This window comes from Silurus aristotelis, assembly GCF_946808225.1.
Source record: "Silurus aristotelis genome assembly, chromosome: 22".
NCBI lineage: Eukaryota > Metazoa > Chordata > Actinopteri > Siluriformes > Siluridae > Silurus > Silurus aristotelis.
Genome location: NC_139595.1, coordinates 1,475,538 through 1,489,573, shown reverse-complemented (window position 1 = coordinate 1,489,573; position 14,036 = coordinate 1,475,538). Strand labels below are relative to the sequence as shown.

The 14,036-nt window shown below is 37.0% G+C and overlaps 1 protein-coding gene across 2 annotated transcripts; it reads right to left on the bottom strand.

The window, feature by feature from the left end:
* Positions 1-282: 282 nt before the first annotated feature.
* Positions 283-10,027, bottom strand: LOC310717105 (uncharacterized protein). 2 transcript variants are annotated; one of them, XM_083524777.1, is made up of 14 exons: positions 9,675-10,025; positions 9,572-9,644; positions 8,090-8,204; positions 7,840-7,985; positions 6,247-6,395; positions 6,006-6,162; positions 5,718-5,841; positions 5,476-5,621; positions 4,125-4,273; positions 3,884-4,040; positions 3,701-3,794; positions 1,843-1,906; positions 1,399-1,481; positions 283-1,314 (listed from the first exon to the last, which is right to left on the bottom strand). In XM_083524777.1, exons 2-14 carry the CDS (start codon positions 9,639-9,641, stop codon positions 774-776), a joined length of 1,995 nt encoding a protein of 664 aa, XP_083380903.1. In that variant the 5' UTR covers positions 9,642-9,644; positions 9,675-10,025; the 3' UTR covers positions 283-773. The 2 variants fall into 2 exon arrangements, with proteins under 2 accessions (XP_083380903.1, XP_083380904.1); XM_083524778.1 differs by having other exon boundaries at positions 5,727-5,841; positions 9,572-10,027.
* Between the last annotated feature and the right edge of the window lie 4,009 nt (positions 10,028-14,036).

The following is a 14,036-nucleotide window of genomic DNA, read 5'->3' as shown; positions in this document are numbered from 1 at the left end:
GCAGTTTAAGCAGGCCCCCACCTTCGACTGCTGCCCAATCCTCACAGCACCATCCCTTACGGTCTCTCCTGCAGGTGGTGAGCCCACGGGAAGGCGGCCCCACGTCACGGACCTTGATATTTCCCTCGTAAGGGACCCCCGGAGCATAGAGGGTTAAGGGCCTTGCTCAAGGGCCCAAGAGTAGCAGCTTGGCGATACCGGGGCTTGAACCCCAGACCTTCCGATCGGCAACCCAGCGCCTTAACCGCTGGAGCCACCACTCCCCCTTTTAAAATGCTTAAATTCATTGAATGCAAATGAATGCACAATTGAACTTTTAATGTAAAAAAATAAACATTTCAGCTCTATGACATATGACATGTGTTATGGGTGGATTGTTGTTTTTCTCTTCTGATATTTAAGCAGTTAAATTCAAGTACAACATTATCGACATCCAGAACATTCTACCTGAGGATGGAATTATAATATATATATATATATATATATATATATATATATATATATATATATATATATATATATATATATATATATATATATATATATATATAAAGTACTTCAACAATCTTGTTTAAAATAGGAATGCAGTCAAATATACCAAGAAATGTGACATGTAGCAATTAATATACTTCAAACCGTTCCACCGTGAGCCATCACATCAAACCCAGTCCATTTGAATGCCTGGAACAATATGCAAAATGCCACGCTATCTGCTGTAATATTTCCCTGAGAGATGTTCTAATGAATTCTATCAAAGTTTTTCAAGCAATACTTTAAAAAGCTTGATACTCTTCGTCTGCCGGCATTACGATTCTATCATGGCTGCAAATCGTAACATCTTGTAGTTTCTTGCCGCTAAATGGCTCGTCGATGATCGAATTGCTCCAAGAAATGCTTGGATATCCGAAAACCACATCCATCTTCTCGTTAGTGGGCATCATGTTAACCATTTTGGAGGTTCCCGAGTCTGTACAACCGTTCCACACACTGTAATTAACATCCGTATATATTTTAGGGTCCAGGTTCTTAGACGACACCAGGAAGTTCTCACTCAGAATGTTTGTAAACTCATTGCTTACAGCTGGCTTGGACATGCCACTGGAGCTGGATTGCCAATAGTACTTATTTTCGAATGCTTGTTCAATAATTAAAGCTTCATGATCCTTCTCACGTTCCAACCGAACCTTTTCAGAGCTGTTCTCATTTATGCTCTCGTAGCACGTCGTGGAGTAAATCAGTGGTGCCGAATCGACGTCTTTCTTCAGAATGAGACCATAGTGACGGTCTTGATCCTGGACTTCACAAGATTCCAGGCTGTGGATGGAACAAAATTATTTTCAGAAGCGAAACATATATGGATTTTTTTACATTCCAACACATAAAAGATGACAGCATCACCATATTTTCTTGTTGATGTGGTTTGCCGTGGAATCAGGATTGACAGATGAAAACTCGGATTGAATTGACAGAAGCTGTGGGACCTGAAGGAGAACAGGATAAAGGATGAAGGAATTAAATAAAAAATCTTGTTCTTTTGTACAATAAACCTCCACAACTACAAGTATTATTTTTTGCTAATAATTTAGTACCACAATTGTCTACCTACATTTTAACATAAGCAACTGACCAGAAATTGTACAGTGATTCTTTAAATCTTAATAAACAAATCTCCAATTAAATTTTATTATGGTTTAGAAATTCGAGATCAATTCTTTAAATGTAAACTTTTTGTGTATCTCTGACTTTTTTTAGGGTTTCTGTAGTACAAATAAGAAAGAAATGAATGATTTCAAAATGCTCCATAATGGAGTAACTGGAGAAAAAACGTTTAGCATTACTTACCTGTTTTACAAAATTTGTCGTAAATTTGGGAGTAGGAATCTCATCCCACCATGGTTTTAGCACTCTGAAATAACAAAAACAAACAAACAACAGTTATAAGTTTCAGACTTATAACTGACTTAAGTCGTTTTGAATGTGAAAGAGAAGTTCAGAAATTCATGACAATAGTTGTTGAGATTTGTGAAAGGGGATTTAGAGACCTCTCTGGTAGAAATGTGGTATTGCAATCACCTCGAGGTGAAATAAAAAGGCACTTAAATAATCTCAGGTGAAAAATTCTGGTAAATATATATATATATATTTTAAAAAGCAACCAAAATGGGAAAACTTTGTGAGTTTTTTATTTTAATTTATGTGACCAATGAGACAGAATTCACCATAATAAAATGTCAATGTTTTTGCTAGTTCATAATGACCATGATGTTATGAACAACGAAAGTTTGTGCTTGTTCATAATGACTTGTTCAGAACGACCAAAATAGAAATAGACCCTAATTTAAGCCATGTTGTCACAATAAAGAAGGTAATTCAAATACAAACTACAGAAAACAGCCACTACCATGGCATTGTGATCACATGACAAACCATGTGAGGGCTACATTTTCTCAGGTTTATGCTGTATGCCCAAGGTGAAGTGGAGAGAATTATAATGGTGTAAGGTATATATATATATATATATATAAACTTTCTTTCAGCTTCTCCCATTAGGGGTCGCCACAGCGGATCCTCCGCACGTTTGATTTGGCACATGTTTTACGCTGGATGCCCTTCCTAACGCAACCCTCCCCAATTTATCCGGGCTTGGGACCGGCACTGAGAGTGGCTGGGGATGGTTCCCTGACCGGGGATCGAACCCGGGTCGCAGGGGTGAGAGCGCTGCATCTTAACCACTAGACCACCAGGGGATCGTTATATCGTTTCATTTACAATTCTGCTGCTCCAAATCTCACAGACAGAGATAAAGTAGTGCCAGAAGATTAGTTATTTACAGATTGTATTTATTTACATGAATCTGAATGAATAGTTTTTAGAGTAAACAAGGGGAATTACATACAACTGTGGTGCATCTCTACTAATAATGAAGCTGTTGGTGTAACTCCTGGTGCTTTTGTTCATCCTATTTCTCATTTGAGCTTTTTTTCCCCTCCAGTTTGTCTCCAAATTAATTTTGTGCCTCAACCTATTCATTAAAATCCCTGTATTCACCGTACAAGTTACACCACATGTAAAACGGTAAGTTCATAAGAAAATGTGTACAATAGTTGTCTCACACTGGATGGAACAAAATGTTGGATATACAATGTGACACAAATGCAAGACATGGGTTTTAAAGTCTAAGTAGAAGTAAAGACGCAAAACTGATGAGCTCGATAATAAGTATTTAGTGGTAAAGAGTTGAACCAGTTTAGGCGTTTGTTTGGTTTCTAAGATGAACACTGGGGGGCAGCAGAGAGGTGAGTAATCTGACTGCGTAGTTGCACAGAAAGTTGTCGATCTTAGATCGGTATTAAAACACCTTTAACTAGTAGCTTTATTACTAAAAAAGTTATTTTTTAAAAAGCGCATTTACGTTTTTCTACTGCCAAAAGGTTCAATATTTGGCCTATTTTAAAAAAATAAAAAAGGCACTTATTATCTGACGGTCCTTCAGGTAAAAACAATAGTGGTGCGTGTCGAGCCTGTAAGCATTCAAGCACAGCGAGATCTCAAGGATAAGTCCAGCATGCCTCATGTCTCTGAAATGCATGCGTGAAATCTGACCTGACAAGATACAGGATGCTGATTATGACCAAACCCATTTAAAAAACAAACACACACACACACACACACACACACACACACACAAAAGATGTCTTACCTGTAAAACCAGAAGTAGATGGAGGATATACAAATGATCAGAATGAGACATAAAATGGGGATTATTATCTTGAGGGTGTTTTGAAATGATATTGCTGCAGGACACAAAGACATATGTTTCTGTTAAACACACTGCTTAAACGGGTTCTCACACACACACACAATAATGCTGGGTCAAACTTACGTGTTTCGAATGTAATCGGTTCACTGTAGTCGCTGAACGTATGATTAAAAGGGTAGCTTGATTTCACTCTCGCTCTCAGAACATATCTGGAATTTGGTTGAAGGTTCCTGCCAAGAATCTCATGTACAGTGGAATCTTCCTGCAATAGCGTTGTCTCCTGTATGAAGAGTATAAAAGCTTTTCATTCACCGAATGCGTCCTATCTTTGGGATTGTTCTCTCAGGAATGTGAGGTGACTTACTTTTTCATCGCTTCCATCAATCTTGTAATTTAGCTCCACCATCAAGGAGTCTGAAAAGGGTTGTTTTGTGTAGGTGGTGTTCACCTCAATTAAAATGTCTCGGTTTGCCTTCTGAACGACTGATGTGATGATCGGTCTTCTGGGCTTGACTGCATTGAGAGAAAAAATATATACATGAGGATGTGAGGATATGAGATATAGAGTACCTTTCAGGATAAACTGAGGCTCGCATGAACTAGTTAATGAACATATGTGCTAGTCACCTTCACGACTAGTCAAGCGGTGAAGAAAGCAGCAACAGCTTTGAACTTTGTTAATCGGAATATGAGGAAATCAGTTAAAAACTGGCATAGGACAAGGAAACGTATTTTTATCACTCTGCATGACTAAAAGCCCACACCTGCTGCTAACTCATGAATAAATCCCTCCTGCAAATATTGTTGTTAGCCGTAGAGCTGGCATTGTGTTTGAGTGAATACTACCGCAATCGAAAGGTTGCCTGCCACTATTATCTAATCTTGTTTATCTAGTTTAAGGTCTGATCACACGCAAGCACCTGCTACTAAAGCAAGCGCTGTATAGAGCAGACCAAAAACCACCAAGACACAGCTCTAAATATCACTCCCATCACTATTTTCCATCCATGATCAGTTAGCGGTTGTGCTACAGCAGGGAACTTCAACGTTTTTCAGGTCAAGGACCCTTTTTTTTTCACAGTTGTCATTTATTTTAATAGATTTGCAGTTTCATACATTTTTCTTTAACTGTCAGGTGGACAATTATTCATTTACATGAACATCAGCTTTAATTTTATTAGAACTTTAATGTATTATATATTTTATATTGTATAATATTTTATCTTTGATGTTTTTACCCATGTTTTTTAATTTTTTCAAACAAAAAATTATTTGTGATTCAACATTAATTAGCGGACCCCATGCAGTACCGCCGTGGAAGCCCTAGGGGTCGCGGACCCCCGGTTGAAGACCCATGTGCTAAAGTATAGTATCAACTCTTTCAGTCCAAAAAGCATTGGGACTGAAAGCTTTTCCGAACTTACCTGATCCATCTTGATTTCCTGACATAGTTTTTGTCAGTGGCAAACTTCAGATTTAGATTATTGTAAATGGTAAAGACCATGAAGAAGCTTTGTCAAAACAAATAGTCCATTGTCACAAAAAAAGCAATGCATATAAAACTGAAAAGAAATACTGTACATTTTGTACTCTGTGTATGTCTGTGAGCTGTAGTGCTGTTTGATAAATGCACTAATAAATGAACTAAAAAACAAACAACTAGTTGAGTACCAGTGAACATTCATGCAAATTTCAGTAAACCCTAATTCACTTACTGCTATTTCCAGTACTGATCGTTATTGGCCACCAAACATTGTCTTCTTTCGACAGGTTTATTTTAAGATCCTCGCCAATGACGAACCCCGGGAAATCGATTCTACATTCACATGTACCGAGATGGGTTTCTTCAAAATGGCAAAATCTGCAACATTACAGAGAAAGAAGGACCATATAAATAAAAATAAAAAATACACTAAGAATTCATTCATGAAAAAAAATCACTTCTTTTTTTACCTACCGATCTAACCTGTGGTGGGTTTCTATTAAGGCTTTGAGTCTGTATTCAGAACAGATCTCAGATACAGCCGGGGTCAAACTGCACTTCAGCTCGGTGTCGTAATCGTTATAGCATTGCAGAGACTCTGGAAAAAAGTTTGAGGCGTCAGAAACATAGCGGTTTATCTGGAAGTCTCAGTGGCACCAACAATAATTCGGTGAAGTGGCAGAAATATGTTGACCAATTAAAAAATGTAAACACACACACACACACACACACACACACACAATAATGCTGGGTCAAACTTACGTGTTTCGAATGTAATCGGTTCACTGTATTCGCTGAACGTATGATTAAAAGGGTAGCTCGATTTCACTCTCGCTCTCAGAACATATCTGGAATTTGGTTGAAGGTTTCTGACATGAATCTCATGTACATTGGAACCTTTCTGCAATAGCGTTGTCTCCTGTATGAAGAGTACAAAAGCTTTTCATTCACCAAATGCGTCCTATCTTTGGGATTGTTCTCCCAGGAATGTGAGGTGACTTACTTTTTCATCGCTTCCATCAATCTTGTAATTTAGCTCCACCATCAAGGAGTCTGAAAAGGGTTGTTTTGTGTAGGTGGTGTTCACGGTAACTAAAATGTCTCGGTTTGCCTTCTGAACGACTGATGTGATGATCGGTCTTCTGGGCTTGACTGCATTGAGAGAAAAAATATATACATAAGGATATGAAGATATTAGATATAGAGTACCTTTTAGGATAAACTGAGGCTCGCATGAACTAGTTAATGAATATATGTGCTGGTCACCTCTATGACTAGTCAAGCAGTGAAGAAAGCAGCAACAGCTTTCGACTTTGTTAATCGGAATATGAGGAAACCAAATTAAAACTTATATTGCATAGGACAAGGAAACGTATTTTTATCACTGACTAAAGCCCACACCTGCTGCTTGCTCATGGGTAAATTCCCCCTGCAATTATTTTTGGCACCTGTAGAGCTAGCATTGTGTTTGAGTGAATACTACCGCAATCGAAATGTTACCTGCCACTATTATCTAATCTTGTTTATCTAGTTTAAGGTCTGATCACACGCAAGCACATGCTACTAAAGCAAGCGCTGTATAGAGCAGACCAAAAACCACCAAGACAGAGCTCTAAACTTCACTCTCATTACTATTTTCCATCCATGATCAGTTAGCGGTTGTGCTACAGCAGGGGACTTCAACGTTTTTCAGGTCATGGACCCTTTTTTTTTCACAGTTGATTTTTATTTTAATCGATTTGCAGTTTCATACATTTTCCTTTTACTGTCAGGTAGACAATTATACATTTACATGAACATCAGCTTTAATTTTAATAGAACTTTAATGTAATAATGATAATGTTTTTTAAATTCAATATTTAATCTTTGATGTTTTTACCCATGTAAATTTTTCTTTAATCAAAAAATTATTTGTGATTCAACATTAATTAGCGGACCCCCTGCAGTACCGCTGTGAAAGCCCTAGGGGTCACGGACCCCCGGTTGAAGACCCATGTGGTAAAGTACAGTATCAACTCTTTCAGTCCAAAATGCATTGAGACCGAAAGCTTCTCCGGACTTACCTGATCCATTTGATTCCCTGACAAAGTTTTTGTCAGTGGGAAACTTCTGATTTAGATTATTGTGAATGGTAAAGACCATGAAGAAGTTTGGACTGCAATAGACTTTGTATTTAAGTCTCCATCATTAAGCAGTTGTTACCATCCAGAATGATGAAAATAAGGATGAGTTCCCTTTTCAAAATCTGATTCCTTTCAAGTTTTCCTTTTCCTCATTAAGTCTCAGGGAGTTTTTCCCTGAACTCTGGTTCATTCATTAGAGACTAACAATACCTATAGGAACTAATTTATGAATTATATATTTACACTTTTGATCTATTTATACGTGTACAAGCTAATTTGTGACAAATAGTCCATTGTCACAAAAAAGCAATGCATATAAAACTGAAAAGAAATACTGTACATTTTGTACTCTGTGTATGTCTGTGAGCTGTAGTGCTGTTTGATAAATGCACTAATAAATGAACTAAAAACAAACGAATAGTTGAGTACCAGTGAACATTCATGCAAATTTCAGTAAACCCTAATTCACTTACTGCTATTTCCAGTACTGATCGTTATTAGCCGCCAAATCTTGCCTTCTTTCCACAGGTAAATTTTCAGATCCTCGCCAATGACAAACCCTGGTAAATCGATTCTACATTCGCATGTGCCGAGATGGGTTTCTTCAAAATGGCAAAATCTGCAACATTACAGAGAAAGAAGGACCATATAAATACCAAAAAACAAATACACTAAGAATTCATTTATAAAGAAATCACTTTTTTTTTTACTCTCCAAACTAACCTGTGGTGGGTTCCTAATAAGGCTTTGAGTCTGTATTCAGAACAGATCTCAGATACAGCCGGGGTCAAACTGCACTTCAGCTCGGTGTCGTAATCGTTAAAGCATTGCAGAGACTCTGGGAAAAAGTTTGAGGTGTCAGAAACATGGCGGTTTATCTGGAAGTCTCAGTGGCACCAACAATAATTCAGTGAAGTGGCAGAAATATGTTGACCAATTAAAAAATAAATGTGTGACTTAGTTTTCTGTTTATATTTGATTTTTGAAGTCTTTTCTTCAACCCTCAGTGGTAAATGCATGGGGTTCAGCTCTCTCTGAGGCAACAGAAATAGAAGTGAACCAGTAAATGAACCAGTTAATTAAATGTGAGGTTTTTTAAAAACCTCGAAAAATCGCATAACCGTAACACAAAACACTTGAAGGAGCGGTGAGTCTAATTCATGTAGAATCATGAACAAATCAACTCTTGAAATTCTTGAAATTCTTGAAATCAACTTGTTCAACCTTTTGGGTTTGTCTGGATATTCCATTATATAACCCTCTACTGCCTCAAATGGAATAAATGTGAGTTTCTCCTGGGCATCTGTCCAAATTTCATAAATGTAATTGCTCTCAGGTCTCAACTTTTTCCCAAATTCATTCTATTTCTTACAATAAGACTAAATCAACTGTTTTAAAAAGTGGGGGAAAAAATCTAGTGATCCAAAGATCACTATAAGCAAAAGTTTCTGGACACCGGACCATAAGATTGGTTTGTGCATTCATTCCATATTTATTGCTGGTATAATCACCTCTACTCTTTTTTGGAAGATGTTCCACTAAATTATGGAATGTAATTTTGTGGATTTGTGGTCATGTAGTTGCAGGGATGTTAGTAAAGTCATGTACTGATGTTGGTGAAGTCAGAAGGTCCACCTCCCCTACATTAGTACCTACATCTGACCTCAACACTGTTAAACATCCCAAAGGTGTTCGATAATGTTTATAGCTCTATAGCAGGAGATCTTTCACACACTTCCAACAAATGTAAAGGAGATATTAAAATAAAGTTCCTGAACCAAACATGTCCGATACAATTGCGTGACTTAAACTTTGTGCTAACAGTTTGGGGAAGAATCACATATGGCTGGAAAAGTCAGGTGTTCCAAAACTTTTGCTTATATAATGTATCTTTTACGTACATAGCGTTAACATGCAAGACAACAAATTCAATTATGTACATTTGGGACAGACAACAAAGAATAACAATGAGGGAAAAATAAACACAATAGAAAATTTATGTAAAATCTAAAAGGAAAGACGAGTGGATTTGAGCACCGTCTTGGAGAAAGCATGGGTTTACAACAAGCATGGAAATGAAACATATGTATTTATTTTTTACATATTTAGGCATGTACCATGATTTTTTTTTTTTACATGTAAAGACAATTTTCCAGACATAATGTTAGTTTGCTGAATAGAATGAATTATAAGCAACAAACTTACCAGATGATTCAGAGAAGACAAAACCAAAGAGAAGTAGAAATGCTTGGAGAAGTAGAATTAAGGTCCCCATTGTCTATTCCAATTACAAGCTTTCTTTATTTACCTTGTGTTTATGATGAGGATCAGTTTCAGATTAAAATGAAATCGAAGTCATCATAAAATAAACGGTGTGTATAAATCACAACTGATTCCGCTTGTGTTTAAAGCATAAGACTTGTCTCTCAGGTTTCCTTGGCAGGACTGCTGCGAGGAAGAGGATGTCTATCAAAGTAAAAGCAGTTCTGTGGAATGTAAAGGTGTTATTTCCTGCTTGCTCTCCATGAACGACCAACAGAAGAAACAAACACATGCAAACCACCCCCTAAAAAAATACCAGTGTTACTGATGTTATCTGGAAAGGAAAGCAAGGTAAAGTGAAACCATGTGGACCGCCCATGTTATTTATATAGGAGTGCTGAATGTTGTGGGTTGCTGTGACATAAAAAAAAAATAAACAAATGACAAAAACGATTCAGACAGGTAGCATATGCCAGGTTAGGTTTTACACACATGGTAGGATGCAAATGAGTGCATGCGATTAGATTGGATTGCACAACTCAGGGAAACAATATGTGATCTAGAGAATGGAAAAAATTTGTGTAATGCAAATGTGTAAAAAGATACAAATAAAAAATATATTTCAGTAGTTTTAAAAAAAAAGGGCACATGGGGTAAGTAAACATGGTGTGACTCTTAGGATAGAAAGGAGAGAGGGAAAGAGAGAGAGAGAGAACGAGAGAAAATGAAAAAAAATGTGCAGTTAAAAGAGCTTCCTTAACAAGAAAGTGAACTGAGAAAGACAGATATATACATATAAGAGAGAGAGAAAAAAAGAGAGCATGCATAAACAAATAAAATTAAATTGACAAGTGTGAAGGAGTGGCAGAGAGAAGAAGGTGGAGAGAGAGAAAAGGAGAGAGAGTGAAAAAGAATGTCCATAGAGAGAGAACCTCTGTGAACCCATCACAGGTTCCCCCGAACCCCAAAGGACCCTGTTAGCTTCTTTATAATGAGCCATTCATGCTAGTTCTATATCAACAATACGTACATGTTGTGCTTGTATATGGAAAGCAGAGTAAAGACGTGTGATGGTGAGATCAGCTGTATTTCCTTAAAGTGTACTGTGTGTTTTTTCTTTATGTAATTAACCAGCATTAATTGTGCAGTTAAAGTGGCATGTGACTGAGATCTACACACACACACACACACACACACACACACACACACACACACAGAATGGTTCTGTGGAGAAGATTTTACATGTATAGAACACTGCACAATATAGCAATAGAAAAAATTATTCTGTGAAGAATCTTTTGCTCATAGGTTCCTTGGGGAACCATCAATGATTCTTCTACAGAATCACTTTAAAAAACGCTTTTTTGGTTCTTCCTGACATCTTTTTCATTTTATATAGTTAATTACACATTTTTTGTAGAGCCGTGGTGTAGCGGGGTGTAAGAAGAAAACAAATACAATAAGAAAGAAGGACATGTTGTACCCTGAACCTATACACAAAAGAACAAGATGAGCCAGACCAGTGAAGCGGATATGAGTTAGTATGAAGTTCAGAGTGTATGCACTGTATGTAAATGTGCATGTTGTGCTTTAATATGGAAAGCAGAGTAAAGTCGGGTGATGGAGAGATGAGTCATATTTCCTGGGGATGTACATTATGACTTTATAGTAACATAAAACAAAAACATACATATATAATAATTTAATTATCACAAAATTCCGTGATTTGAAATAATGTTGAAACAAATTTAAATGCTAAAAAGGTTAAAAAATATTCGTAAATCAACATTGAAACTGTACCATTAAGCATAATGTCTTTTACAAAAATACACAAAATTATATTTTAAATAATTATGATCATTATTATTCATTAACTGGTCACAGTTCCAAAGAAATGTAAAATCTCCCTATTAAAGTTTTAATGCTGTTTTATGATTGGAAATGGTTCACAGTAAAAACACTGACTGCAAAAATGTGTAATTTGCATTTCAAACAAACATGTAATATATCATTCATTCTGTAATTCATACTTATACTGCAAAGAACTTGGGCTCTAAATGTGGTTTAAGCAACAACAACAAAACAAACAAACAAACAAAACAACAAAAACATCATTTGTTTAATCCTTGCTGCTTTGCATATACACAAAGCCAAAGTTGGCAATAACTGAAGTTCGTTCATGTCCCTCAGATGGGAGGTCAGGAAGACAATAATAACAGGTAAATTCTAGACATTTGAGGTCCCTCTGCCTACTTCCAGCCACCTTTCAGAATCAATAAAAAACAAATATAATATTTTAAAAATATATATATAAAAGGTCATCTTGACCCCCTCTTATTCTTCTTTTTCCTTGGCCATGGCCATTGGCAACATCTTAACGTGTCACGGTACTCGTGTTGTTTTGAATAAACCGACTGCAAATAAGGATCCATCTTTAAATGGTGTTGATGCAAATTGGCAGATAAAGACAGTTTTTTTTAAATAGTTGATTATAATCAAAATACATGATGACAGCTCACACTTTCTTTGCATCCCTGTTTATCTTTTCACTTAGCAGTCCCCGAGGGATGTATTAGTTTTTTGGCGCCATCAAGTACTACGCAGAAAAGTTGGACTCACTGTTCACTGTACACGGTCTGTTCATTCAGAGGGTGGAAGCCACATTTAAACGGTGATAATTACTGGTACCACTGTAGGTGTGTGACAAAGAGCTTAGTCTTACGCTACCCGTCTTGATTGGTGAACTAGTGTATAGGTTTGTTGCGGTTATGGAGGCCCTGGCTTCATGCCCACGGCTCTAGGGCATGGAGTGTAGATTGTTTAAAGACTGCTGAAGCTATTCGTACATCATGTGGACGTTTGTTCCACCATCTTGGTGCAAGAACAGTAATGGTGGGATCAGTGGTGCAGTGGTAGATGATGGAGGTATCAGTGAAGCAGTGCAGTATGAGGTACATGGGTGTTGCTGTTTTTGGGAAGAGCAGCAATGTTTCAAACCTGTTAGAACATGTAGAACATGAAAGAAACATAGACCATCCTTTTAGTATGTTTAGATTGGTTGCATTTGGCAGATCATATCTTATCCAGAGCGACTTTCATTTCATAACATTGTTCAACTGAACAGATAAGCGTTAGTTGACTTGCTCAAGGCTTTAACATGGTGTTGAAGTATGGAATGGAAGTCATTTTGGTTCAGGATTGCTTTCACTTTTCAGAATAAGTCTCTAACCTTCTCTGCTCCAAAAACAACCCCAAACCATTAAACTTCCACCTCCATGTGTGAGTGTGGGGGTGAGTCAATCTGATCACATCGTCTTTCCTGATCTCCATCTTACACAAGTTCTTCTGGTCGAGACAAAAATGTTCCACAGAAGTTTCTTCCATTCATTCACTGTTTAATTCTTATGTGCGTTTAAGTTTGTTGCATAGAAAAAAAGGGACATGCAGGTATCTCACAAACCATCAAAGACTCAAGACTTTTTACAGGTGCTTTGGGTGTGTGAAAGTGAAACTCCATCATTAAAAAATCTACAATAAATAAAAGTGAAACTGTGTGGTTACATGGACAAACCTGTTTTTTAGTCCCATGCCCCACGTGTTTTCTCGCTTGTCCAGTTTTATTGAATGTAAAAAAACCAAACCATATAATAATTGAAAAACCTGAAAAGCACAAGGCTTCAGTGAGAAACCTTCAGCAAGTAGTTAAACCACGATGAGTCACTGAATGAAAACAAGTGCAGACTTGATTCAGTGTTGCGAATAGTTTACTGTAAGAGGTTCCAACAAACATAATTAACTTGCTCATGACGTTGGGTTCCTTTTTGGGTTTGGTTCGTCTCAAGGTTTCTTTCTTATGAAGTTTCAGGGAGTTTTTCCACACCACCATCACCACTATTATCACCCGCTTGTACGTTAAGGGAAAAAAAACATTCATACATTAAAAATTTGTTTGGAATTTATTTATTTATTTAAAAATGCTTTGGGACAATACGCATTGCTAAAAGCGATATTAGGAACACTGGGTATTGGTGACTGAATATCAGCATCATTATGAGGTAATCCTAGTGATCAGTGATTGGTGCTTTCAATACCAATGCTAACAATTTCAATACCAAACTTAATCGTACAAAAGTATTACAATATTGACTGCTTATCTCTAGCGTCTTCACGCAGTATGTTTAGTAAACGTTTATTCTCAACTCATATAAATAATGTGAAGTTGCTGTGTATGGTGGAGAGCTATATCAAGTGCCGGACAGCCACTAACATCTGCTCATAAAGTCACTAGATTTGTCACCGGGCTTGTTACTACAAAACCAAGATGTAATACTGAAAGACAAAGTAGTTACAATATTGGCGCAAAGAAACGTAATAGTCGGAATACTAACTTTTCTTTTTTCCCAAAGCT

Excerpts from the sequence above, each read along its gene's own strand:
- LOC310717105 (XM_083524777.1), bottom strand. The coding sequence starts at position 9,641 with ATGGGGACCTTAATTCTACTTCTCCAAGCATTTCTACTTCTCTTTGGT. Across the intron at positions 8,205-9,571 it reads TGTCTTCTCTGAATCATCTG|AGTCTCTGCAATGCTTTAAC; the intron begins GTAAGTTTGTTG and ends ACTTTTTCCCAG. Across the intron at positions 5,842-6,005 it reads ACCGATTACATTCGAAACAC|AGTCTCTGCAATGCTATAAC; the intron begins GTAAGTTTGACC and ends ACTTTTTTCCAG.